Consider the following 25856-nt stretch of genomic DNA (forward strand, 5'->3'; position numbering starts at 1 on the left):
TGGGATGTGGTGGTGCTGGTGGTGTGGGGAGGGTCTCTCTCTCTCCTTTGAAACACCGGGGCCATTAGCTGAGGGGGTACCATTTCAAATGCAACATTCCTGGCATTAGCTTCTTTGTGAAGCCCTCTCGGTCCCAGTGTTGGGGTGACTCAGCCTGGAGTGGCTTTGCTGAATACAAAATGCTGAGTGAAACTATGAGTTTTCAACCTAGTATTTTATAGGTCTTGGGCACAAAATCAGATCTCACACAGAGTCACAAAGTGAGGTAGGCATCAAGTAGCCCAGGATACTTGAATCTATCTGTAATAAGCTGAACAGGTCACTTATCTATCTGGACAGAGTCCTTTTGCTCCCACAATAATGGCTAAACAAACCAGAAATATTTCAAGAAATTAATGTTAGGATAAAATGTGCAAGAGTGTTTACTGATAAATGTTAACTGACTCAGTCAGTTATTAAAACCAGTGTTTTCAAACACAGTATTTTTTTCAACCTGATACTTAGTCTGGGGACTAAGGTTCCCTGATTAAAAGGTAAGGGATTGAAAACAATCACATTTTGAACTTTACACATAAAAGTATCCTCCCAATACACAAAATATCACTTATCCTTAAATATCCATTTTAATAGTGACATAAAAACAATAGCATCTATTATATTAGTTCTCCATGGAACTTTCATTTCTAATTTGTAAACTGGGAATGATAATGTCTACTTTGTAGGTATTCTTTATGTTTAAATAAGATGACTGATGTATAATGCTTAATAATGGTTGGCATATAGTAGTAGGTCCTCAAGGAACAGTAACTAACTATTCCTGGTCAAAATTTATTTACCCACCACAAGATTTTCTAAAAAAGATTTAAGTACCTATTGTCCGAGAAACATCGAAATATAAATGAAACAACATTCATCAATTTAAGTGACTAAACTAAAGGCTCAGGGAAGGTAACTCTTTTTCCCAAAGTGACTTATTAAGACAGTCACAAAGTTTAAAAAGAAACTGGAACATCTTGTCCCTGCTTAAATTATCATTCTTTATTTTAAAACCAAAGCAAAAAACGATTTGGTGTTTCTGATTGAAACACTCCGTGTGCATTCTGATGACTTGAACCAATATGGAGACCGGCAACAGCTGTCAGCTGCCATGCATACCAGCAGCTGGCAAACCAACTAAAACCCTTTTGATTTAAAAGAAAACAACAACATCCGCACCACTACCCCCTAAACAGCCCATCCAGGAAAACAAAACAAAACAAAAAAAGCCCTCAAAGTTCTCAGGAAATAAATACCTGGCCAAAGTTAAATACAGCACAGAAAAACTGTAACTCAACATAGAGCCTTCCAGGTTCTTGGTTGAATAGCCACCATAAACAACTGGAAAGATTCTGTAAAGGAAGGAAAAATAGTATTTTAAAATGAAGCTAGCTGATCATTTCTCCCTACCCAGAACACAGTACAATAACTTATCTGCTTAATAATTAGGCAGAAAAAGACTAAAAGGAAAAACACTGAGAGAATATAGAGGCTTTGTCTTTTGAACAAGAGGTTTCAACCTCTCCTCTTGACAGATGTCATTCAAACAGCATCTAATTTGATCAGACTTGAAGCAAGAAGACATGCGCTATAATACAGAAGCTTACATAACACATCAGGTCTGCCGACTAGCCCAAGACAGGACTGATTTTAAAATTAGTTCTACACAATGAAAACAATCACATCACTAAGCAGCAGTTCTTGGCAGCATTTCTTACTTTTTGATTTTTTTCTTAAATAGCAGTTAAAATGGTGCTGGCTGATCGCTTTCTATGCAACCAGCGTCCCCATGTAAAAAGGTTTCTTCATATGTTATACGGTCTACCTCTCATCTCTAGGCAAGTTACACTTGAACCATCTCAAAGAATTCTATAATAATAACTGATAATGCACAAAAGAGGACATAAAACATTCTAAAAGCCCCTAGGAATCAGAGAAATGCATTGAAAAAATGCCGCATTTCACTGACAAAATGATAAAATTTAAAAATTTTTAACATTCAGTGCTGGTGAGAGTACTTTGACAAATCTATACTATTCCTTTAGAAAACAATTTGAGAGAATGCATCCAACTATTTGTACTCTTTGGTCTAGGTTTCCCAACTTTGAGAGTCTATCACACAGAAATATTACATGGAGATGTCTATTTAAGCATTTTGAAGAACTAGGAATAACCATCCCTAAGAAAGTGGTTGAGTAAATTATAACATATCTCCTCTATGGTTTATTGAGGAGCCATTTCCAGTAACAGTTAGGAACAACTATGTAGCAACATGAAAATGGTTGACACAGGTGACAAAACAGGGTATAAATCTGTATGACAATTAGAACCAGGAAAAGTGTATTAAAAATAGAAGGCAGTAATCTTATAACTATCCATGGTATGAGGTGGTTGTGTTATTTTCATAATGAAAAATTCTGTTTAAAAGCTTATTTATCTGACGAATGTCTCCTGCGAAACCATGTCGGCATTTATCTACTGAGGTCGGTCTTGCAAGGAATATGTTAGAATAAGCAGCCCTATACACAGCATGGAGATACCTGGTCTTACCAAATTACAGGTTCAGAGACTAAACCAAATAGGCTATTTGGGCATTTAGGCTACAGAGTGCTGTGAATTCTTCACCTCCCTTGCTCCCCAAAACAGCTCAAGGTCGGGATTCAGACTGGCCTGGTTGCCACCCACCCCTCCCAGAAGCAGCGACTAAGTTTCCCCCAGATGCCTGAATAAAATCTTTGCCAAACATTTAAAGAAATGGCCCCCAAACAAAAATCAGAAGAAACATTTACAGCAAACAGGCCAATAATGAGAAGTAAACACAGCAACACGTGTCGAGTCAGTTGCTGATCTCCGCTCTGTAGATACTGCTCCTCTTCCTGGACTAACATGCAGCTCTGGGAGTTACAGCGACTCACACAATGATCATCTATAAGACAGTAAGTACAACAATTTGTAATCAGAGCTTTTTATTTGAATGCATTTTAAATTCATAATGACTTTCAAAGCAAACCAGCACATATGCACATTCAGCTCAGAATCAGTATATTATTTTAGAAGGAATCTGAGGGCGGCTCTTTCATGTGGTCTCAGGAGAGTTCTACTTGTCAAGTGTTTGCATCTGGAAAAATACAAGGAGGATGCCACAGTTCCCTTCTACACTAGTCAACAGTGTAATGTATATATATTTTAAGACCAGGTTTACTGTATCTACTTAGAGAAATTTTCTTTTCTTTTTTCTTAAAGATTTTATTTATTTATCTGATAGAGCACAGCAACAGAGAGAGAAGGAGAAGCAGACTCTCCCTCTCCCTGAGCAGAGAGCCTGATGTGAGACTCGATCCCAGGCTCCTGGGATCATGACCTGAGCTGAAGGCAGATGCTCCCACCCAGGTGTTCCTTTGACTTACAGAATTTTTCTACACCAAGAACACACAAGTACTTTTTATTAAAGTAGGATCAAACAAAAGCACAGTTTGGCAGCCTGCTTGCTTTTTTTTTTTTTTTTTTAGCTTAGCAATACTGGATGCTTCCCTCATGCCATCAGCTATTATTATAGCCATTAGCTATATATTATAAATCTATCTATATCTATACCTTGATTTCTTTTTTTAAAGCTAAATTAATAGCTCATGATTCATCGGTAACAAATTTACATATTGGTCATGGATATCCTAGTTTCGCTAAATGTAACACAAATGTACTACTCTCCCTTGCTTTTCATTAAAGAGTTTAAAACCTGCCTTAGAAAAGACCTTTAAGAAATCAGAACTGTTAAACACCGTTCTGCTGACATACAGAAGCAAGTCCAAATTATAGGTATGACCCTTCTCTGGCCTAAAGGGGAGGGGCCTTTCCCAAGAAACCTGTGCTCTCCTGCCTCAGCTCCAATATGGCCATGGCCTCAAAAGCAGGGGAAAATATGTTTTACAAAATGGATGTCTAATTGAACATACAGTCTGATTTTTAAAAGTCAAAGATGAAACCACAATTTTACAGCTCTTAACTCTCAAGGCAATCATAAAAATTTGTATTTCCTAGAGCCTGTTTCCAGAAAAGGACATACACAGTCATTAAATATGGCCCAACATTTTGGCTAACAGCACAGGGAAGTGCACAGTGTTGATATGTGAAAAGAAAGCAGTCTGCCAAACTGTCTCTCTAGTATGAGCCTACTTTAATAATAATTATTTGTGTATATCTTGGTGTAGAAAAATTCTATCTCAGTATATATAATAAGCCTGGTCTTAAAATACTGAGTACAGATACTATAAAAATGGATAAAAATAAATTTTAATATCTTTCATTTACCTTTCTTACACATTGCAACATTGATTTTGCCTTTGTGCTGTGCCAGTGTTTTGGGGATGAGGAATTAATTATACTGCTAAACTCTAAAAATTCTCACTTGTTCATAGTTTGTTTTCCTTCAACCTTTCTTTATTTCAGGCTTAAGGAATGATACTAAATTATATGAGTAGATGAAGTCCATATATGATGGCTTTCTTTCTGTATAACTTTTGCAAATAGGATCAGAAAATGTTAAGACGCTCCTACATAAAAGAGTTCTCAGGAATCAGCATTATTCATGAAGAAAATGACAGATAAGGGGAACATAACGTAATTTTCAGAGACAAAAAATGTTAAATTACACATTGAAGTCGTTGACAGACTTTATTATTAGGTGTATTGCATAGGGAGAAAACATAAGGAGGAAAGCCTTGGGAATTATGATGTAAAGTAAAGAAACATTAGTTTAAGCGAGTGGCATAAAAAACTGAAAGACAGTTGAACTGAATGCCAAATGGGGTTTCCTAGCAGAAAGTCAGTGAAGGCTCAACATCTGATACATTTTCACTTCCTTCTATAGGAGTGTGAGTTCCACTATTAAGATTCATTGCTAGCAGGCTGCCTCGGTGGCTCAGTGAGTTAAGCCTCTGCCTTTGGCTCAGGTCATGATCCCAGGGTCCTGGGATTGAGCCCCGCATCAGGCTTTCTGCTCAGCAGGGAGCCTGCTTCCCCCTCTCTCTCTGCTGTCTCTCTGCCTACTTGTGATCTCTCTCTCTCTGTGTCAAATAAATAAATAAAATCTTAAAAAAAAAAAAAAGATTCATTGCTAGCCAGCAGAGAGCAGCCAAATATAAACCCTGCTTGGCTCATAACAACCACTATAATGCAACTCTGTTTAATGAGCATTTACTAAGTATTCCAAACACTCTGCTAAGTGATTTGCGTACATCGTTACTTATAATCCTCACATTTCTTATATAAAAGTGAAATGCCTTTGGCAACAATACAGTTGACATATGTTTTGTCATGAAGATGGCTTTGGGGCGTTTTCCTTTCTAACTTAATTATAAATAAGCATAATCAATGAAAGTGCACTGCAATTTCACCTAAGTGTGTTCAGTTGTTTTCAGTAATTTGAATTCCATTGTGCACGCATGGGGATGGTCCAAGATGGTGGCAGAGGAAGACCCTGAGCACATCTCCCACAGACACACCAGATCTACCACTCTCTATGGAATAACTCCCACCTAAAAAGAACTGAAGACTAGCTGAACTGCTTCTTCCACAACAAGGGGAAAATGGCCACATTGAGCCAGGCAGGAAAGGCAGAAATGCAGTCTTACAAAAAGCTCACCAGGGGTGCAGCAACTCACAATAGGGAAGGATTCACAGGTTTAGAACTCTCCAGCTCGGGAACCACAACTCTTGGGACCTGCACTAGACAGATGAGGCCCCAAACATGGGGCTTATGTCCAGGGGGCCCAAGGGCTGTGAAGATCTGAGATACTCCTTTTGAGGGGCTCATGCATGGACTCACCCATCTGGGCAAGCAGCACAAAGGCAGCAGTTTGAGAGGTGGCTGGATTATATGTGAAGGAGATTCAACTGCTAATCTTAAAGATTCATGGGAATTTTCCTTGTGGATGGAACTGCTGGAGAGTGCCAATTTTCGCACTCTTCCTCTACCTTGCTAGGGAGGCAGGTGCGGGCATACATAACATGGCTAAAACCAAGGCATGTCCCTCCCAGAACGCTCTTCTCCAGCTCTGCTAAAATTGCAGATGTGCCCCACCCCGGATGCTCTTTCCTGGCACAAGCATGTCCCACACCCAACACTCTCCCATGGCCTTGCTAAAACTGGCGGGCAAACTCAATCCACACAGAGGCCACTCAACTGCCTAGTTCTGGTGGCTGGAGAGGCCTGTGCATCTGGGGTCCATGGGTAACAACTGAAAAGATTGTGCTGAACAGGATACTATATCCTGGGCAATATACAGACAGCAAACTGAAATACAGCCCCAGACTGCACATGGAAAAGACCCATTTGATTGTCCAGAAGCTTTCACCTGAGGGACGAACTTCAGGTTAAAGCCACACATCTAAAGGCTGCAGAAGCACTCTCAGAGGACATAAGCAGGGACACACCACCTGTGCACACCTCTCCCCTGAACTTGGCCTTGCCACAGCTCACTGGTATCTCCCAGAAAGGATCTTTTATACTTGACTGAAGCCCTGATTTTTGGCAACTATCACCCAGGGGATACCTGCAGATCTCCTGGTCTAGAGGTCAGCAGTGTCTAGGATTGTGGTCCCACGGGATTGTATATATTTGCATACTTTAACAGCTGCTGCCTGAGGACCTGGCTTCTAATCTGCCTGGACCTAGGTCCCTGCCTTTGCACGGGTCCAAAGCACACCCTCACCAACTGAAACCATCAAGAATAAATCAGGCTGATAATCGCAAAGGGTCTAGCGACAACCAAGAGCTAAGGCAAGGTTGAAACAGACTGCTGATTATCAGAGGGGAAGGGGGTTAGGGCAGGGTGAAAAGAGTGAAGGGGTGGTAATAAGACTTATTGTGGTGATCACTGTGTCATGTATACAAATTTTGAACTACTGTGTTGTACACCTTATACTAATATAATGTTACATACCAACTTTAGCTCAAGTAAACAAATAACCTGAAATTCAGACCACAACTGTAATTCAGTCTTTTACTTTGTATGTCAAAGGTTTTTAGTTTCAAAAATTTTTCTTATTTTGTAAGAAAGGGTATATTGAAAGTATATAGATTCAAAAGATAATTAAGCACTAATTGGTCTTGGCCCCAAAGGAAATGAGTGGGGGAAAAGTCTCAGCTGTTAAAATAAGAAAAAAGTCCAAAAAAAAAAAAAGGAAATGGTGCATGTGGCAAACTTCTTGGAATCATTACACGGGTTAAATTTATTGGAAAAATGTGTATATAATACCACCAATTACTATATTATAAGAACTTTATTATTTTTTATTATTATTTGTTTAAGTAGGCTCCATACCTACTGTGGAGTCCAATGTGGGGTCTGAACTCACAAACCTGAGACCAAGACCCAGCTGAGATCAAGAGTTGGATACTTAACCAACTGGGTCACCCAGGTTCCCCGAACTTTATTTTTTTAAATGAGTACTCTATCCATGAACAATTATTACCCTATCAGCACTTCTCCCCAACTTATTTGAGATTACATAAGCAGTGTAGCGTCTGTGAAATCCTAAGCTGAAATCTTTTAAGGTATAAGGATAGGACTCTTCTGTTCCTTAGGCCCATGCTCATAGCTGGAGGCACTTACTTTTCTCAAATGAAGGAGTCACAAGCCCACTGGTGCTTGTGTTTGCTACCGGCTCAACGGACGGGCAGTGTGATCCACCATTTCCCATGGAGCAGGAGCAACAACCTAGGTAGATAAAATAGCACAGGAGAATAAGGCCCAACCACAAGAGAAATGGATAACTTCTAGAGATGCCAAACCATACCAAACCAGACAACCCACCCACTCGTACACACACACACACACACACACACACACACACACATTTCCCATGCAGCCACAATGGAAACGTGTTCACATGATGTCTATCAAGAAGAATTTACATGTGCTTATTTGGAGGTTAACATTTAAAGAACAGCAGGCAAAGGACTGGCCCTTTTACATATTGTCTCCTCATTGCATGACAAGGAAGAGTATTTCTATCCAGCTGTTTTTATTAGTTACCACTGTGCTTTGACAACTAAGAATTTGAACACTTTCTTCAACTACAGCTTTTACTTCATCACTCCTTAAAAACATGCCCTAGTGCTCTATTGTTTACTGTAGTCAATTGAAACTCCTTGGCCTGAATTTGAAAGCTCCTGAGGACTTGGCCCCTCTTTCTCCATCCAACCACCCCCACTATCTAACAAGGCCCTTCTTCCCAGACAATTCTTTTTTTTTTTTTTTTTAAGATTTTATTTATCTATTTGACAGACAGAGATCACAAGTAGGCAGAGAGGCAGGCAGAGAGAGAGGAAGGGAAGCAGGCTCCCTGTTGAACAGAGAGCCCCATGTGGAGCTCGATCCCAGGACCCTGGGAACATGACCTGAGCTGAAGGCAGAGGCTTTAGCCCACTGAGCCACCCAGGTGCTCCAATTCCCGGACAATTCTTTAGCGTTCTCCATCAACCCCATGCCTGTTCAGGTCTGCAGACTAGTTAGGCACGCGCGCAATTCCCACTCTTGTTAATTCTTTGAAATCATCTCCTCCTTTATGTTCAGCTCAAGACTTGCTTCTTTCAAGAACGTGTTTCCTACCAGTCTAGAAAATGCAGTCAAAACAATCTTATTCTTTTGTCTTCTCAGACATACACTGCTGAAAATCCCTTGCTGCTTTATAGGCTGATTGGTTTATGGAAGATGCCTTGAGACATCTGCTTTATAGAGCTATAGCTTCTCCTCCACATAGTCAGAGGGTGCATGCAGTAGCCTTTAGTTATTGAAAATTTTATTTATTTACGAGCAGGGGGAGCAGGAGAGGGAGAAGCAGATGTCCCGCTGAGCAGGGCACCTGACCTTAGGACTCTGGGATCATGACCTGAGTGGAAGACAGATGCTTAACCGACTGAGCCACCCACGCACCTCATGCAGTGTCCTTTAAACACAGATATAAGACATGGTGCTCCTTCACATGGATTCTTTTTTTTTTTTTTCTAGTGTGGATTCTAATAGAATAACAACTTCAGTGACAAAGTGTATTAAAATTTAATACGCTAGAAAAAGGAATAATGCCTAGGCTGAAATTTTCATTGATAACATGATTTAATTCTTCAGCAGTGTTCTTAAGAGAAAAGATTTCAAAGTATAAAAACCACCATCTATAATAAGGTATTAGAAGTGTCTTTCTATATTTAAGATAATGATGCCATCTCAAGGTTAAAATAGAACCACAGAATAATAGAAAAGAAAATACAGAGATCATCTGGCCCAGCCCTCCTATCTTCAGAAGTTTGAAGGCTTAAGTCAGCTAAGATGAAATTGTTCAGAAAACAGACATAAAGCGAGCCCAGTTCAATGACATACATACAGGGCATGCACAGAGCCTGACATGGGACTTGATCTCATGACCCCAAGATCAAGAAAGTTCCCTGAAGCAAAACACTTAGGATACAGGCTATATAGGCACGTAAGAGTGTCTTTTTATGTCGGTATCATACCTGTTTCTGGGATAGAACTTGTAAAAGGTTCTGGTTCGTTTGCTGACCCTGGACTCTCCTCAAAGGCAGCGTTCCCAGGCTCTGCTGTTTTGTGGTTCTGAGACTGGTCGAACCCTTCATAGCGTCCTGCTTGGGTGGTGCGGTTCATGCACATGAGTGATATGCCAGCTATCACGATGCTGCAGAACAGGGTGACTGCTGTGATGACCATCTGCCAGTATTGCAGAGAGACATTAGGCCACTTTGCATAATCCCAGCTTGATCACCTTAGTAGCACAACTTAAGAGAATTTTTGTTTGGTGGGAAAGGCAATCTCTCCACAGCTATAAATGCTCTGGAACAGTGGTTCTCAAAAAGGAGTAAGAATATGAAAGGGAGCAAGTTATTTGAAGAGAAATTAGGATTAACTTGAAGAGAAAATAAGATCTGTAGTGGCTTCTTTCACTCTCCATCAATATCATTGGTTTCCTCTGTAAGCAAGCTAAATGACTGCTTACAGACCTTTTTTATTTCAGTTTTTGCTTGCTTTAATACGGCATTCAAGCATACTTCAACAGGAGACACTGTTATGGTAATAATACTAAACATAAATAATTCTGACTAATACTAATTGCATACTAACATATGCCAGCACTGGTCAAAGTCTTTTATACATCTAATCTTGTTTATTCCCACAGCGACCCAATAAAATTCAAAATTATGAAATAAAAAAGAGGATAAGAAATCAAAATCTCTTGAAGGTTTTTTTTTTAAGAACAAAAACACACATCCTTGAGGCTAGCCCTAGAGAATTTTGATCAGCAGATACACTATGGCTTATCAAAAACATTTTTCCCCAGGTACTTATTGTTCTAAAATTTATACTTATAATAGGATTGAAAGTCAAGAACATGGCTTTTATTACTACTGCTGACTTACTAAATAGCTTTAAATTAATCACTATTTCCTCCAGTAGAGAAAACAGAATTCACAAGTGGGTTTAAGATGACCCAATAAGTTTCAAGCATTTGGAAATCCTCAGCTTAAAATGGATGAAGACCTATAAAATCTTCACCACAGTTCAAAGTGTGACTTAACAAAGTGATATAGGATCACTAGTGGGCTATACAATAAATTGGAATAGATTTTCAAAATAACTTTAATATAAGTTATAGCAAAACACAGGAACAAAGGAAAAAGAGATGTTCACAAGAAAAAAAACTATCAGAAACCTCTTCTTACCTGCTCCTTTCCATAGAAGAAGGCTGAGTCAATGCTATCTCCATTATGTTTTCCAGTTATCAGAAGAACACCAACAAGGAGAGCAGGAATTCTGGAATAAGGTTTAGAGAGAGAATGAGACAATGAATAGTAACTGTGTACATGGAAACATATAGGCAAACAGAAAACTATCCACTTACCCCCAGCCAGATATTATGATGATTCCAACAGGAATTTGTACACTCTCTCTCTTTTTCAAAAGAAACAAAGAAATTGCCAGAAGGCCTAAGAACAAGAAACAGAAATTGAAAGGTAGATGGTTACTCTCGATGTTGATCAGACCTCAGAACTTTAACCAAGCTTATTTCGATGGTAGTTGGGGGTTTAGATCCTAGAATTTACTCTTTCTAAGTAAATACTGGCCTCAATATTTTGAAGCATGTTTGTCTCATAATCATTCGTGTTTTCCTTCCTGTATTATTTCTTTACTCAAATCTTCTTGTTTTATATATGAGGAAGTTTTCAAAAGCTCAAATCAGTTTATTCTTTTGATTGGTGTTTGGAATTTATATATTTGTTAAAAAAAATTTTAACTGGATACAGAGCAAGTCTAAAAATAAAAACACCCTCACTCTGCCGGTGCTAAGAAAGTATAGGCAATTCTTACCCTGGTTCAGTTTTTGGAAAATGCCCCAAGTCTAAATGATAGAACTTAATAAAAATATAATGTGAACTTAATGCAAAAATAAATGTTTTAAAACTCTTGAGCATTCCTTTCATCTTAAATCCAATTATTTATACAAGTAACATCCTTTTTCATAAATCCTATGTAGTTGTAGAATCTTAGAGCTTCAGAGTTGGAAGGGATCATTGCTTGAAATGAACACCTTCATTTTATAGATATGGACACAAGGGTTTGCCCAAGCCACATAGCCAGCAGAGGGCAGAGCAGGACTACAAACTCTTAGCAGTGTTTCTAAAACTCGTCCGCGGACCCCTAGGGTTCTTAAGACATATTCTGCAGGATATAGACATTTCTGTGAGAAATTTTAAGTCTCTTTGGTATATTTTCAATGATAATCATCTAAGATGCCCATCTTATAACCATAGCACTGTCTCATAATCTCAGAGCTAGCATCTGGTTAAATGGTAAGTTTGAGCCAAGTGAAGGCCAACTATCACAACACATGATCCCAGCGAAGGTTCTATGGTAGTCTGAAGAGAGAAACACAGTGAGATGAACCAGGTCATAAGCCCACACATGAAAGTAAAGGCAAACCATGCTAAAAAAAAAAAAAAAAAAAAAAAAAAAAAATTTTTTTTTTTTTAAAATCCTAACCAGAGAAATGAGTTCCATTTTACATTTCAAGTTGTGATTCAGATTAGCAAAACAAGATCCTTTGTCATGTCATGAATGTTGCCAATAAGAATTACCGAGTTTGTAATTGGGACTCTCATCTGTGAATCTGCTTCGGTTTTAAAGTTGTTTATTAGCTGTATATACGGAATTCATACCCAGACCCAAGACCGTACAGATTAAGTAACACTGTGCTAGAATAATACAAATGAACACCGAGGCTCTTGCAAATTGTTTTTCTTACAGAGAACCCGCAAGTTCAGGAGGTACTCTAATGCCACAGCTCCTTCCTAAATACATTTGTGCCTTCTATAGTTCTAGGTTTTCAACAAGGTACCCAACAGTGTGCTATTATGGAAGTGAGAGCATTCTTCAAAGTCCCAAAGGTCATCATTCTTGTCTTATGCAAAGACTGGTCTACAAACAGGCCCAGGCAGGTCCTGGATCTCCCCCAGGTTGCTGGCAGAAGCTGTGAGAGTTCCTACCTGAATAGGTTAAACATTTTGGGCCTCACTGAACTCATTTGAAAAATAAAGGACTTACACTATACCAGTGTTTCCAAAGCACAAGAGACTATATGAAATTTTTGGACTAGTTTTGTGTTTAACACGTATGTGAAAAACTAGCACAGGAAACTTGGGATTTTATTACTATAAGGTTCAATTTATTTAAGTAAAAAAAGTGAGTAAATTTTTAGGGAAAAATTAAAAAAAGGACAAGTGGCATGCAGATGCAGCAAAAATTGTAAAGATGGTAGGCAAATGGGTGAAACTGAAAATGGCTGAACAGGATGATTTCAAACGACAATTTAGGTCTAAAATTCTGTTCTAGCCTAATAATCTCACGGTTGAAGAGCACCTTCCCTGGGATCCAGGAATTCAGAACAAGGTCTCTAGATAGATTTTGGCATGTATGCTTAAAGAGGATTTCACAGACACTTGGGAATTTCTGATACAATGATCTATTTGCTGCTCTCCTATTCACATGGTAAACTTTGCCTTAAGAAATCTAAGTATTAGAGATCAAGTTGCCCAACTGTATTTGGGAATAAAAGTCTTTAGGCTCTTTTACTTGACATCTTCTGAAAACTCTTACGTTACACAAGATATGTCACCAGCTAGATCCTAAGACCTGGCCTTTATTGCTTATCTGCTTGTACAAACACACATCTGCCCCATGTTTTTCCTTGAGTTCTTCTTTCTAGCTTAACTCAGGCCAAGGACCCCATGGGCATAACATCACGTGATGCAAACCGAACCGAGCCCTCAAGCAACGGAGGAAGCAACAGGTGGTGGAGGCCACCCAGACCAGGTAGAGCAAAACCCCCACCTTGATGGACCACAAGGGACCTCTGGGATGACCAACAATTACCTTTAACCTCCTTCTAGCAATAAAACCTCCACGGAAGGAGGAGCACAAGCCTCATGTACATAACATACGATACAGGGCACCTCTCCTTAGGGTGCACGTGTGACCTGATGCCCACCTTGACACATACGATGACAAGACTGCCCTCCCTGAATATTCACCCTAACCCTAGACAAAAGGAACCCAGTCACCCTTGCTTGGGGAGCCATAGCTCTGGAAGTTATTCCCCACAATCTCCTCATTTGCTGCAAATAGTTTCCTTTGTGTAACAACTCACCTGGTTTAGCTTCAACCTGGGAGTCGCCAAGGAGCGAGCTCACTCACGGTGGCTTGGTTACAGCTGTTTGCTTTTCAAAACCACACATCTTCTTCTGTTTGCACTGAAGTTTTCATTCCAGAACTCCTCACCACATTGTTGCTTCACTTCAAAAGGCTATTGACTTAGATGAGCCCTGCTTTTGATCTCGAAGGCATGAAATCAAAGGCTTGTCCCTTGAAGCCACTTCCTGACACCTGCCTCCTCACAGTGGCTCCAACCAGCCCTACCATGTTACAATTTCCTTTTCTGTGCCATTGTATCAGTTCACGTTTGTGGTATGGATACAAAACAGCCACCCAGAATGTTTTGCAAACATACCAGAATGTACGCATCCAAATTAAACACTATACTTCAAAAAGGCAATATGCTAAAGTGTTTTACTATTTTTTTTGGAGCCATTTGAAATGAGAAATAGTCTCTCTTACTACGTACTCTTGTATTTCCATACCCTTTTATTCCTTACTTTTCTTGTTCTCCTATAGCCACTTTCCCTGTTGTTTAATAATATAGTTCTTGTTATTGGCTGCCTACCACATACCAGGCGTAAATACCCATATGTCGTTTAGTTTTCAAATAACTCTGTAAGGTGCAAAAACCCAATGTCACAGATGAGGAAACCGAGATTGCAAAATTAAGCTATCTGCTGAAGGCAGGACCAGATTTTTCACTCAGTTTGGTTGGACTCTGATAGTGAGCTCTGGGACATACCTCATGGGCCTCACACTTCTCTGACATTCTCTTCCTCCTTTCTCCACTTGCCCCTAGTACCTGATCTCTTGCTGCTTCCAAAAGGGAGCTCTGCTGACCGTGGCCAAGAGCCAAAGATCCTGAGGAAAAAGACCACATGACTGGAAACCCCCAGCATCCAAAGCAGAAATGAGGTCCTATTTCTCTATACCATGGAAACGGAACTTGGCTTCACACACTGCCTATGCTAGTGAGCGCAATGGCCTGAGACAATGCATTAGTCCTGGATTACTAGACTTCAGATAGCTTCTCCTGATGGAAGACCTAAATTTCCATTCACGATCCATCTTACCTGTCCACAGGTAGGTGCTATACAGGGAGCTGTACAATAAAACAAACACCAGAATCTGTCCAACAAAATTTTTTTCTTTAACGAAATTCCATATCATCATTCCAGCACAGACAATAGACTGCAGAAAAAATTATGAACAAAGTCAGTCATAGTCATGTGAGTCAGACAAATGTTTTATTCACAGCAAATTTATTATAATTATTCATTTTAAAGCACTGCTGAATAATTATCATGCTAGTTATACTAAAACTTCAAGTTTTATGATAAAAACCCTTCTTATGGTCTTTAGCAGTGTACATAATCAATTGAAACAAACATTCTAAATACTAACCTTATATTTAGTAATTGTTTACATAAAAAATGTTAAACTTCTTTGTATTATAATTTGAGTCATGCAAAGACTTGACTAGAAGAATAAGATCGTGAGAGAGTTCAATTTTTAATGATTATTTCTATTCAAAGTGCAAAATTATCACCAAATGCCATTATTAGCCTCAACTTTATACAGTTCAAGATATATTGCGGTATATAAGTTAGGGATAAATTAATTGTGATCAAGTTGTAATTAATTGCAATTGGTAAAAAGTACTTTCGACTTCATAACTGGAAAAACACAGCCAAATAATTTTCTTCTTTATAGTAGAATAATCAGTGAAAAAAGCATAGTTCTGAGTATCTGTATGTCTACTAACCTGTGCGATGAGTAAATTAGTTGTAAGCATATGTGGGAGCTGTTTGTATTTCTTACTCAAAAGAAGAATAGCCAGAGACCAAATCTGAAAGACAAAAGGTTCAAAGTTATTCAGGTTTCTTAACCTTTGGACTACTTATCAAATAACTCATGGATTGGCTTCTTTAGAGCATTCTCTTTATCTTGGTTCAGAAAGAAATTCCGGTATTTTATTTACTTTAATCTGCCTAGTTCCCCAAAGAATATTAAGGTAAATTACCATACCCAAAGTAAAAAAAAATTTTAAAGATTTTATTTATTTATTTGACAGACAGAGATCACAAGTAGGCAGAGAGGCAGCAGAGAGAGAGGAGGAAGCAGGCTCCCCGCTGAGCTGAGAGCCCAATGCAGGGCTCTATCCCAGGATCCTGCAATCATGACCTGAGCCGAAGGGAGAGGCTTAACCCACTGAGCCACCCAGGCGCCCCCCAAAGCAAAATTAATAGCATGGAGATGCAATAACATGGATGGACCTGCTAGCGGGTCCATCATGCTAAGTGAAATAATAAGTCAGACAGAGAAACACAAATACTATACCATTTCACTTCTGTGTGGAATCCGAATAACAAACCAAATGAACAAACAAAACAAAACAGACATAGACTCATAGATACAGCAAACTGCTGGTCACCAGAGGGGGGAGGAGCAGGGTGGCAGGTGAAACAGGGGAGGCAGACTGAGAAGTACAATTATAAGTAAGTCCTGGGGATGCAATGTACAGCATAGGGAACATGGTCAATAACATTATAATAACTTCGAACAGTGACAAACGGTACCTGGGCTTATCATGGGGATCATTTCATAATGTATAAAAGTATCGGATCACCATGATATATTCCTGAAACTAATTATATGTCATTTATATTTTGGGGAAAACAAAGCATGGAGAGATCCTATTGAAAATTAACTGTTCAAAAATGACAGGGTCGGAATGCCTAGGTGGCTCAGTCGGTTAAGCATCTGCCTTCAGTTTAGGTCATGATCCTGGGATCATGGTCCTGGGATGGAGCCCTGCATCAGGCTTCTTGATCAGCAGGGAGCCTGCTTCTCCCTCTCCCTCTGCCTGCTGCTCCCCGTGCTTGTGCACGCTCTCTAGCTCTCTCTTTGACAAATAAATAAATAAAATCTTTTTTTAAAAAATGACAGGGTCTTTAAGAACTAATGCCTTGACCAAGGCCATGTTCTAACTTCCCCCACCTTGGGTGGCTGGGTAGGACACAGGCTCACAGCCAGCTATTCAGGAAAAGATCTTTCGTAGGAGATGCAGTTACTGCACTCTTCTAATTTTGATTCCACCATTGCCTCATGAGGTATCCAAATTCCAGGCAGTCTGACTTCAAACAAAGCATACAGCCCACCTTGAGACGAACTATCTTGCATTCTTCATATTTATAAGGATTGGGTTTCTATTCTCCCTCTAAAGTGGCCAGCTACGTATGCTGGTTGATTTCCTTCTTTCTTCTTCCCTCCCTATCAATCAAAATTCATATCATCCCTCTCCCTAGACTGTCCTCTTGTCGAAGAGCACAGATTTTAAGAATATGTAACAGAAGTGAAATTTCCTAGAAATTACATTAATAACACATTTATTTGTTGTCCACACACATGCTCACCCCTACCTCCTTCTTTTAACAGTAAAAGCTGTTTTTTTCCCCAGCCAGAATGCTGCTTGAATTCCATAAGCAACTTGAGCTACAACTCCAGTTGTTAGATGTTTTAGTATTTAATTTGAACTAGATTTATCCAGAAAGCTTTGTTGTCATTAAATGGGTGGTCAGACAATCCCTTCCAACCCCATGATTCTACAATTAGCTAATACCAATAGTATTCGTAGAGTGATCTGCCATTTGTAGATGCTTTTCACATGTATTGTCATATGTGATCCTTAAAAGAACCCATGGAAATAGGTAAAATTAGTATCTCTATTTCCTCACTGAGAAAACTGCATCTTAGAAAGGCTGAGATATACGCCTAGTTGGTGATAGGGCCAAAAGTCAGTGCAGGTCTGACTAAATCTCACTCCTCATCTGCTACACGACTCTAACTCTCAAAAGGAAAGACACAACTCAGAAGGCTGATATCACATTTTACGGGCAGGTTTTAGTTTTCTCTATCGCATAAGAGATTTTTTAAAACAGATTTTTAAATCCTAACTTTCTGTTACCAAGCTATTTTCAAACTCATTCTGTGGTTTTCATTCATATTTACAGTGAAATGTACTTACCAAGGAGACAAGGCTGATAATACTTATATCAAAACTAACATTCTGGATGGCATATGCCAATGGCTTAGGGTCCATAGTAGGAAAGGTTAGTAACCAGGCAGAAACGTACATGATTGGCGCAGACACAAATGTGCTTATTACCATCCCTGAGGTTATCTGCAAAAAATGAAATCAAATTGAGAGAAAGGTCATAGTCTCAATAAAACAATGACCCTACATTTTAAATAGTCACAGCACACCAAGGCTTCTAAAATAAAAGCAAGAGTCACTAAAAAGACATCATACATTCCAGCATGTTCTCAAATACTATATCCCCCTTTCTGAGAGTCCTTAAACAAAAACACAGTTAAGTTCCTTTGGCTCCTCTTCCACTCTATGCTCAATTAATATTCACACATAACCAGAACTAGACATCCCAAGCTGATGATTATCTTCTGGGTTCTAGAAAGTAAAACCATATTAATGATCTAATTAAACTAATGACCAGTTTCCTTCCACACTATTTCATAAAATATAGGGCAATAAAACCAATTTAAAAAAAATTACCAGGTAAACATTTTACGATTAAATAATGGAACTAACCTTTGTTAAACAGTTTAGTTCCTTCAGGTTATATTTTGAAAACATTTAGTGCTATAGATAACATATGCTTAGACACTGTTAATAATTCGGTGTTAATTGATTTTAGCTATTTACTGCAACTGATTATGTGGTGTTTTGCATCTGGTGAATTAACAGTGAATGAAACAGATTTTTTTTTACCCAAATTTCAAAAGTTACCATACTACAAATAACCTTTAGGCTTCAGCAGAAGTGCAACAATAAAATATTTAAAACTAAAAAAGACTAATGAAAAAAATTATGGCTGAGAAAAGACCCCAGATTAAGTAACTCTATTACCTGAAGTTACCTGATGCCTCCTTATTTACAATGAAGTAGCTTTCACATATCAAATTCTCATAAAAGAAGGCTGATCTCTCTGCTTTAAAAATTCATTTTTCTGCTAACCGTACAATTAAACTTAGAAGGTAGCATATACGTACAATCTCTACTTCCATGTTGAACTGTGTTGCAAAGATAGCCACTCCTGGTGCTACAGGAAAGACACCATACAAAAATGCATAATTTGATAAACTTGTATGGTTCACTACACTGTCGCCCTTGTCCAAGAGTTCCACCATTTCTCTGCACAGAAGTGGGAGCACCAGGCTGAAAAAACAAGAAATGTGTCATTCACTCGATCTCAAAGTACACTGGTCCCTAAGGAGGTGATTGTTTCAGTGAACTTGGCATTAGGTTATTCTTCTCCTGCCCAAAAGGTCTATCTATTTGCATGCACATATTCTCTACATGCCTACTTGTGAACATTTTGAAAGAATCAAGAATTCAACTTGGAGCCACTTATGTGTAACAGTATTCTAAAAAATGTTTTCAACATCAGGGATTAGGAGGAAAAAAACCCTCAGCTTTGGTTCCACAAATAATCTTCTCTCCAAAAATTTTTAAAAGTTGTAACTGTAGCTGCTGTTTCTTGTTTCCTCTACCAGAAAACTGAGATGTTAAAAGAAAAAAAAAGATTGATAATCTAAGCAAACTTTTTTCAAGAAAATTACTAAACTTCTTTTTGGAAAGAACCCCTGGTCTTTATTATGATTTGGGGTTTAAATGGTTCACCTGTTGATAACAGTGCGGCTCATTTAGATTCTGAAAGCCAGTAGAAAAATAGGCATCTTACAATTACCTCTTCATCGCTGTGATGACAAAAGGGTTGGGCAGAGGGAATGGAAACAGCTGAGGTACAGCAGAAAAGTAGTGAAATCCAGACTTGGTGGAGAGTCAGTTATTAAACAAATCCTTTAGGATTCCATAGAAAGAGCATATAAAGGAAGCCGAGCTAATGAAGCTGTCCTCTAAAAAGAACGAGGCCGGGATTGATAACATTGTCATAGTAGCACCTATGCTCTAGTACAGAATACAAAACTGCTCTTACATGTACTTTTTAATTTAAAAAATAGACAAAAATATCTAATAGGGATCAAAGACCCAGAAAAAAAGTTTTGGTTTTCTTTTTTAGGAAAAAAGATTTTTACAATGAGAATATTTAAATATTACTTGTAAGTTGAAATTGACAATACTATTAACATTAGAACCAGGGGTGCCTGGGTGGCTCAGTGGGTTAAGCCCTTGCCTTTGGCTCTGGTCGTGATCTCGGGTCCTAGGATTGAGTCCCACATCGGGCTCTCTGCTCAGCAGGGAACCTGCTTCCCCCTTTCTCTCTGCCTGCCTCTCTGCCTACTTGTGATCTATCTGTCAAATAAATAAATAACATCTTAAAAAAAAAAACCAAACAAACATTAGATCCGTATTTATGACTGCAGCAATACTAATTAATACTTCGTTAAAAAAATTAATACTTTGTTTCCAAGGAACATAATGCTACACCATAAATAATTTTCAAAAGTTATATTCATTTTTATTATTTTGGGAAAATTTAGATCCTACCTCATATTGCACTGCTTTTGTGAATTTAACAGTCTACACAAGGCTAATTTCAACAGTTAAGTATGCCCAAAGTGCCTTGGGGTAGTGTCACAGTAAAATTATGTCCCCTTCACCATAAAGTACAACTCCGTGGCTAATGAACTAAGTAAGCTGAAGAACTGTTAACTTAGGAACTGATATAAACTTTATTTGATAAGCTAGGATCAGATAGTTGAGAATAATCATATGTATGGACTTCCCTATTTAGAAAGTTCAACCACCCACAGAATTATAGTACCACCCCCAAACTCATGAAAACAAGCTTGCAATCAAAATTATTGTTTTCATCATGACCAATAGGGCTTTAAAAGATTGGAAAACTCAGAAATCCTGTAAAATTTCCTTTAAAAATATGATCAAACTGGGACATTAGAAGATACTAGGTAAGATTATAAAAAAGTTAAAGGGAAACCAATAGTCTTTATCTCTGGCAGTAAAATGGAAAGAATAACTTGCACAGAATAAGGCAGTAACCTTCCACAATATACCAACACCACATTTTCCTTTAAATGACAGCTACTCAGAAAGGAGTATTACTCTCAGATTATTTAGGGGAGAAAACAGTTGCAAAAACATCTCAGGAACTGGCTAAACAAGGCTTTCACAAAGTACAGTCCCCAAGTTAAAGAAATGGAACTTACAGTTTAGCTGTGATGAGAAGAATTAGTACAACAAATGCTGACTTCTTCAGTTTCTTTATTTTCCCCACCATTGTAAGACCAAGATAAAATAGAGCTGCTCCCGAGAAAGAATTTGCAAGTCCATCAAGAAAATTTTCCATGTATATGGGCACCTTTTGATCAAGAATAAAATTGAAGGCAATGCCAATGAAAACCATAAATACTATTGGGTTCTGTAATACACGCAGAAGTCCAAGTCCCACAATTTTCACTTTGTTTTGAGAAGCATTTTGAGTGTCTTTCCACTTCTGGATTTCACAGAAGATAAATCCTATAGGGTTCAACATCATAAGAGATATTGGTGCCACCAAGTAAATGTACTGGAGATATTCTGGGTATGTGGTTTGATACAAAGCTTCAACTGCAAAACACGAAAGAAAATTGCTTTAAAAATGATTACCACAGAAATGCAGTAATATATTATGTAGATAATGTTTTCCATGCTTAATTATAACATATTGTAAATTAATATAAGTGGTGCACAATGACCTCATTAGCCTACTTTGGAAAAGTAAATTTTAGTAATAAAGTTTACAAGGAAGAAGAACACACTATATTAAATGATATTTAGCCTACGAAATGATGATCAACTTTAAAAAATTATTGTTAGTGAGGGGTGCCTGGGTGGCTCAGTCAGTTACGCATCTGACTTTGGCTCAGGTCATGATCTCAGGGTCCTAGGGGATTGAGCCCCTTGGCAGGATCTCTGCTCAGTAGGGAGTCTGCTTCTCCCTTTGCTCCTCCTCCCTCCCCTCCTCCTCCCTCCCCTCTCTCCCTCTCTCTCAAATAAATAAATAAAATCTTTAACAAAATTACTGTTCGTGAGACCCACTAATTTTTACTATGTAGAGGCTAAGACTAGTCTCAAAAAAAGGGCAGAATTGTAGAATCCTTAAAAAAAATTCCAAACACAAATCTAGTAAGGAATTAAACATTTAAGTAGTAATAGCAACAAGGTGATTTGATTCCCTTGAGAGAGGTTTCAACTGGAGTGGGGAACCAAAGCCAGATTACAGAGGGTGGGAGAGAGGGTAGGAGACAATGAAAGAAATAATGGGCACTGAAGCGACAGAGTCCAAGCTATCATGGAAAAGAAGCAAAGATGGCAGGTGGCTCTCAGACAAAATGCAGAGGAGTCAGACACTGGAGGGCCCTCCGAAGTCCAAAAATGGTGAGTAGTTGGTCAGGAGTTCAGATAGTTGAGCTACTGCTCTTAATATGTCCCAAGTGCCTAGGTCCAGGATGTGCCGTGGGAGTTGGTGGCTGAAAGGGAGTAGAGAAAACATCACTGGAGTTGGAGAAGTCAGGGACTGAGAAGGGAGAGGATTTAATGGGTAGTACACATGGATGCTAACGTCAAACCAGATAATGGCAGGGGCACCTGGGTGGCTTTGTCAGTTAAGCATCTGCCTTTGGCTCAGGTCATGATCCCAAGGTCCTGGGATTGAGCCCCATGTCAGGCTCCCTGCTTAGTGGGGAGCCTCTTCTCCCTCTCCCTGCCACTCCCCCTGCTTATACTCTCTCTCTCTCTCTGTGTCAAATAAATGAATAAAATCTTTTTTAAAAAAAGATAATGGCAAAACTTGGTAGTTGAGAAGACAATGAGCCAGATATTAAAGTCCTCACTAGAGGAGGAGGAATGATCAGAATGAGGTCACCAGATGAGAGCAATGAGGATGAACAGACTAGGTAGGCCCTATGAAACCCAAAGAAGCAGTTCCTATGGAAGAGCAGAGAATAAGGGCCTAGCAGAGGTACGAGGTGTCTATGAGGATGCCAGCTCTGCCTGCATGTAGGTTGCAGGTGAAGAGAAAATAAGCAGCCTCCATTTGAGAGGAATGAAAAGGAATGAACGCTTTCAGGAAGACCCAGGGAAGATGCCGAAGAATTAGGAATGAAAAGGTGAATCTAAGGAAGGTTCAGGAAGGGAATACAGTGGAGTCATGTGAGTACACATTTAACGAACACAAATTCAACTACGCTCTCTTTTTTCCCCCACAAGGCATGTTCCCAAACACAAACTAAATACATCACTTGTTCATTGAGGAAAAACAATGCTAGAGAAAAAAATCTGGCTGTGTTAGACTTATGAGAAATGGAACAATGTACACAAAGTATGTGTTTTGTATTTTGTGGGCGATTTAAGGGATTTTTCAAGGATGTGATGCAACATGATGACTTTAGAACCTTACCAGTACATAAAATGAGTCTCCCTGCAAGAGGCTAGGTGGGTTGGACTAGACTTCTAGCTGTTTGTTGGTGGACTGACAGTTGGTGGCTTGGTCTTGGGTTGATCAGAGCAACTTAGACCCTTGGAGTAAGCAACCTGGTCTCCAGGCACATTTTTGGCAATGAGTTCCAAAATTCAAGCTAATATGTATAAAGGATGATTCATAGATAATTGGAGGCTGAGAAAGATAGATTAACAACAACAACAACAAAAAAGAACAGCCACAATCACTTGCTAAGATAGAGGCAATCATGTGAAAAAAATGTAAAAGATTAGATTTCTCAATTTACATTAAGATAAAGTTACACAGGTAGGAAAATATATTTGTTTACTTACTCAGGATACATAAGTTCAGTTAATGTCATGCACATGTCTGGTACAGTTATGTAACTAGATTATATAACCTTTAGAAGTCTACCTGGTTCTCATTAGCTAAAACCTACTTTTGTGTAGGATTCCATTCCCTTTTTTTCAGCTAAGCACATACTGGGGTCTATAATACCCCTGAAACGAAGCAGAGGCTAAACAAAACATATTTGATTACATAAAATTTCACAAATTCTTCCCACTGATTTCCAACCTAGATATACAAGTTCTATATCTCTTAGTGGTTTTCTTTCATGTTTCATAAAGTTTCAACTTTTAAGTTAAAAAAAAAAAGGCGTCACTTTTGATAACTATTTCTAGACCCGTCCACTCCTTCTGAACAGATATTCCATCTCTAAGAGAAAATATCAAGTTTTAAAATAGAGAGTACACTTTGGAAAAGCCTTATGTTTTCGATCTGAGTTCAGGAATTTTCCCAATAGCCAAAATAAAATGCATGAGGTGTTTGCTCTGACAACCTTCAGCAGACAAAGCCAGAGGTTAATGCTTTTCTCCAGAAATTTAGTCTCTCCGCACTCCAGCACTTCATCACCATCTAATAATGGACCTTAGATTGTTTTAAAAGCTCAATGCAAATTTGAGCAGCAGTTTTTTATTATCTACAGCTAACCAACCACTAGGTCCAACCACTAAGTCCATTCTTCTTTCGCTGGATCTTTTCTATTTTCTCCTCTTGAGCCACTAGTCAAAAATCTCAAAATTGGATTAATGTGTTTACTAACTTATATCCTTTTGGTTTTTCTCGACCACTCCCTTGATCCATTTATTCACTGCTGACAATATCCTCTAAATCTTAACTTTCAAAATGTAATGATTTTCCCACAGTTCTTACCTCCCACAAGAACAAGTCAACATGCTGATCATCATTCCCCAACTACTTGAAGTCTCTCTTTCCTTACCTAAATCTACAGTTTAAGGCCTGTCTCAGTTACCAATGCTTCCCCCTGGTCTTCAGTCTCTGTCCTGGACCTCCTCTCCTCTGGATGGCTCTGGCTTCTTTTGTTTCCTATTAGTGCCCTTTCATCCCATTCTGACATCCTTGATGGCATCACTTTAGAGCCCTCAGGTCCCAGCACAGGGCTGAGCAAATCTGTAAATACTTGCTGAATGCAATTAGCACATCAATGAATGCCAAAGTTTTCAAAGTAAAAATGTATTTTGTAACACACAGGATCAATATCTAATTGTTCTCTTTTAGACCTGTTTCTTTTTATACCCATTTTTTTCTCTTTTCACACGCTGAATATTTATAAAGCAGGTTACTAGCAGCACATTTTGAGTCAGCTGAACAGGTATATGGAGGTAAAAAAGGCACAATCTAAAGGGAGAGCAAAAATTGGGAATAAATAAATATTTGTCAAATCACGAGAAGAACAGGATTCAACATGGAGATTTCAGTCCACTTCTGCCATTCGTTTGCATAATTGAAGTTACCTATTTATCTGTGAATTGGCATTGCTTCTATTACTAATCAAAAGATGGCTTTTTAAATTGACATATATGAAAGCAGTGACCTATAGCAACAAATTAGATTTATAATGATTATGTCAACCATTAAGTTCTAATTAATTAACGCTTACAAATAAAGCTCTTGGGGGGAGGAGAGAATCCTACTATGAAGAACTAAAAGACAAAATTAGCCACCCACTGGGGCTCCTATTTTGATTCCTGCCGGGCTTCAATCCCTAGCAAACAACACAATGTCCCAGATAAGATCATTCTATTATTTAATGGCATATAGTTAAATGCTTCATTTCCTTTCTGTTTACAGCTCAAGCACTAGAGCATAATTATGATTAGTTCGGGTACTTATGCTATCAGCATTGTTTGAAGAATAAATTATAGGACTTAACCATGCCTTATTAGTAAGTTTTAATGACAGAGGTAGGGAATGATTCTGTTTTGCTGAAATCAACATTTCACCTTGGTAGATTCTTGGTTTCTTCTTAAACTCGTAATTCTTAAAGTACCTTTGAAAAGAATTGTTCTAAAAAATAGCAAGCTTCTCTATTAGTCTGATAAATGCACTATAGCCTTCTGTCACTTGAATATAGATAAATCATTTGAATATAATTTCATAGGCTTATAGTTGGCATAAAATAGAGAAAAAGGAAACATGAATGTCCTTTCTCTTTATTCATTAGCTTATCTTCTGATCCTTCTCCTGAGTCACTGTAAATTGGACTGATTCTGTGGAACAAAAGCAGTCTTAAAAAGGACATTTCTCGGAAAAA

At 38.5% G+C, this 25856-nt stretch overlaps 1 protein-coding gene across 2 annotated transcripts in view; it reads right to left on the reverse strand.

Annotated features, from left to right (window-relative positions):
* The window catches only part of GPR155 (G protein-coupled receptor 155), a 30636-nt gene extending 6629 nt beyond the window's left edge, over nucleotides 1-24007 (reverse strand). Inside the window, exons 1-12 of one of the 2 annotated variants that reach the window (XM_032880487.1) lie at nucleotides 23679-24002; nucleotides 20967-21366; nucleotides 18828-18993; nucleotides 17785-17940; nucleotides 15523-15606; nucleotides 14831-14948; nucleotides 10948-11032; nucleotides 10769-10859; nucleotides 9548-9758; nucleotides 7650-7754; nucleotides 2826-2962; nucleotides 1293-1388 (exon numbers count right to left, since the gene is read on the reverse strand). In XM_032880487.1, coding sequence (XP_032736378.1) covers nucleotides 1293-1388; nucleotides 2826-2962; nucleotides 7650-7754; nucleotides 9548-9758; nucleotides 10769-10859; nucleotides 10948-11032; nucleotides 14831-14948; nucleotides 15523-15606; nucleotides 17785-17940; nucleotides 18828-18993; nucleotides 20967-21295 — 1578 coding nt within the window. In that variant the 5' untranslated portion in view covers nucleotides 21296-21366; nucleotides 23679-24002. Of the gene's footprint in view, nucleotides 1-1292; nucleotides 1389-2825; nucleotides 2963-7649; nucleotides 7755-9547; nucleotides 9759-10768; nucleotides 10860-10947; nucleotides 11033-14830; nucleotides 14949-15522; nucleotides 15607-17784; nucleotides 17941-18827; nucleotides 18994-20966; nucleotides 21367-23678 lie in introns of both variants that reach the window. The other variant, XM_032880488.1, reaches the window with a different exon arrangement.
* Between the last annotated feature and the right edge of the window lie 1849 nt (nucleotides 24008-25856).

The sequence above is a fragment of the Lontra canadensis genome, unplaced genomic scaffold (assembly GCF_010015895.1).
Source record: "Lontra canadensis isolate GAN:19392208 unplaced genomic scaffold, GSC_riverotter_1.0 scaffold69, whole genome shotgun sequence".
NCBI classification, from domain to species: Eukaryota; Metazoa; Chordata; class Mammalia; order Carnivora; family Mustelidae; genus Lontra; species Lontra canadensis.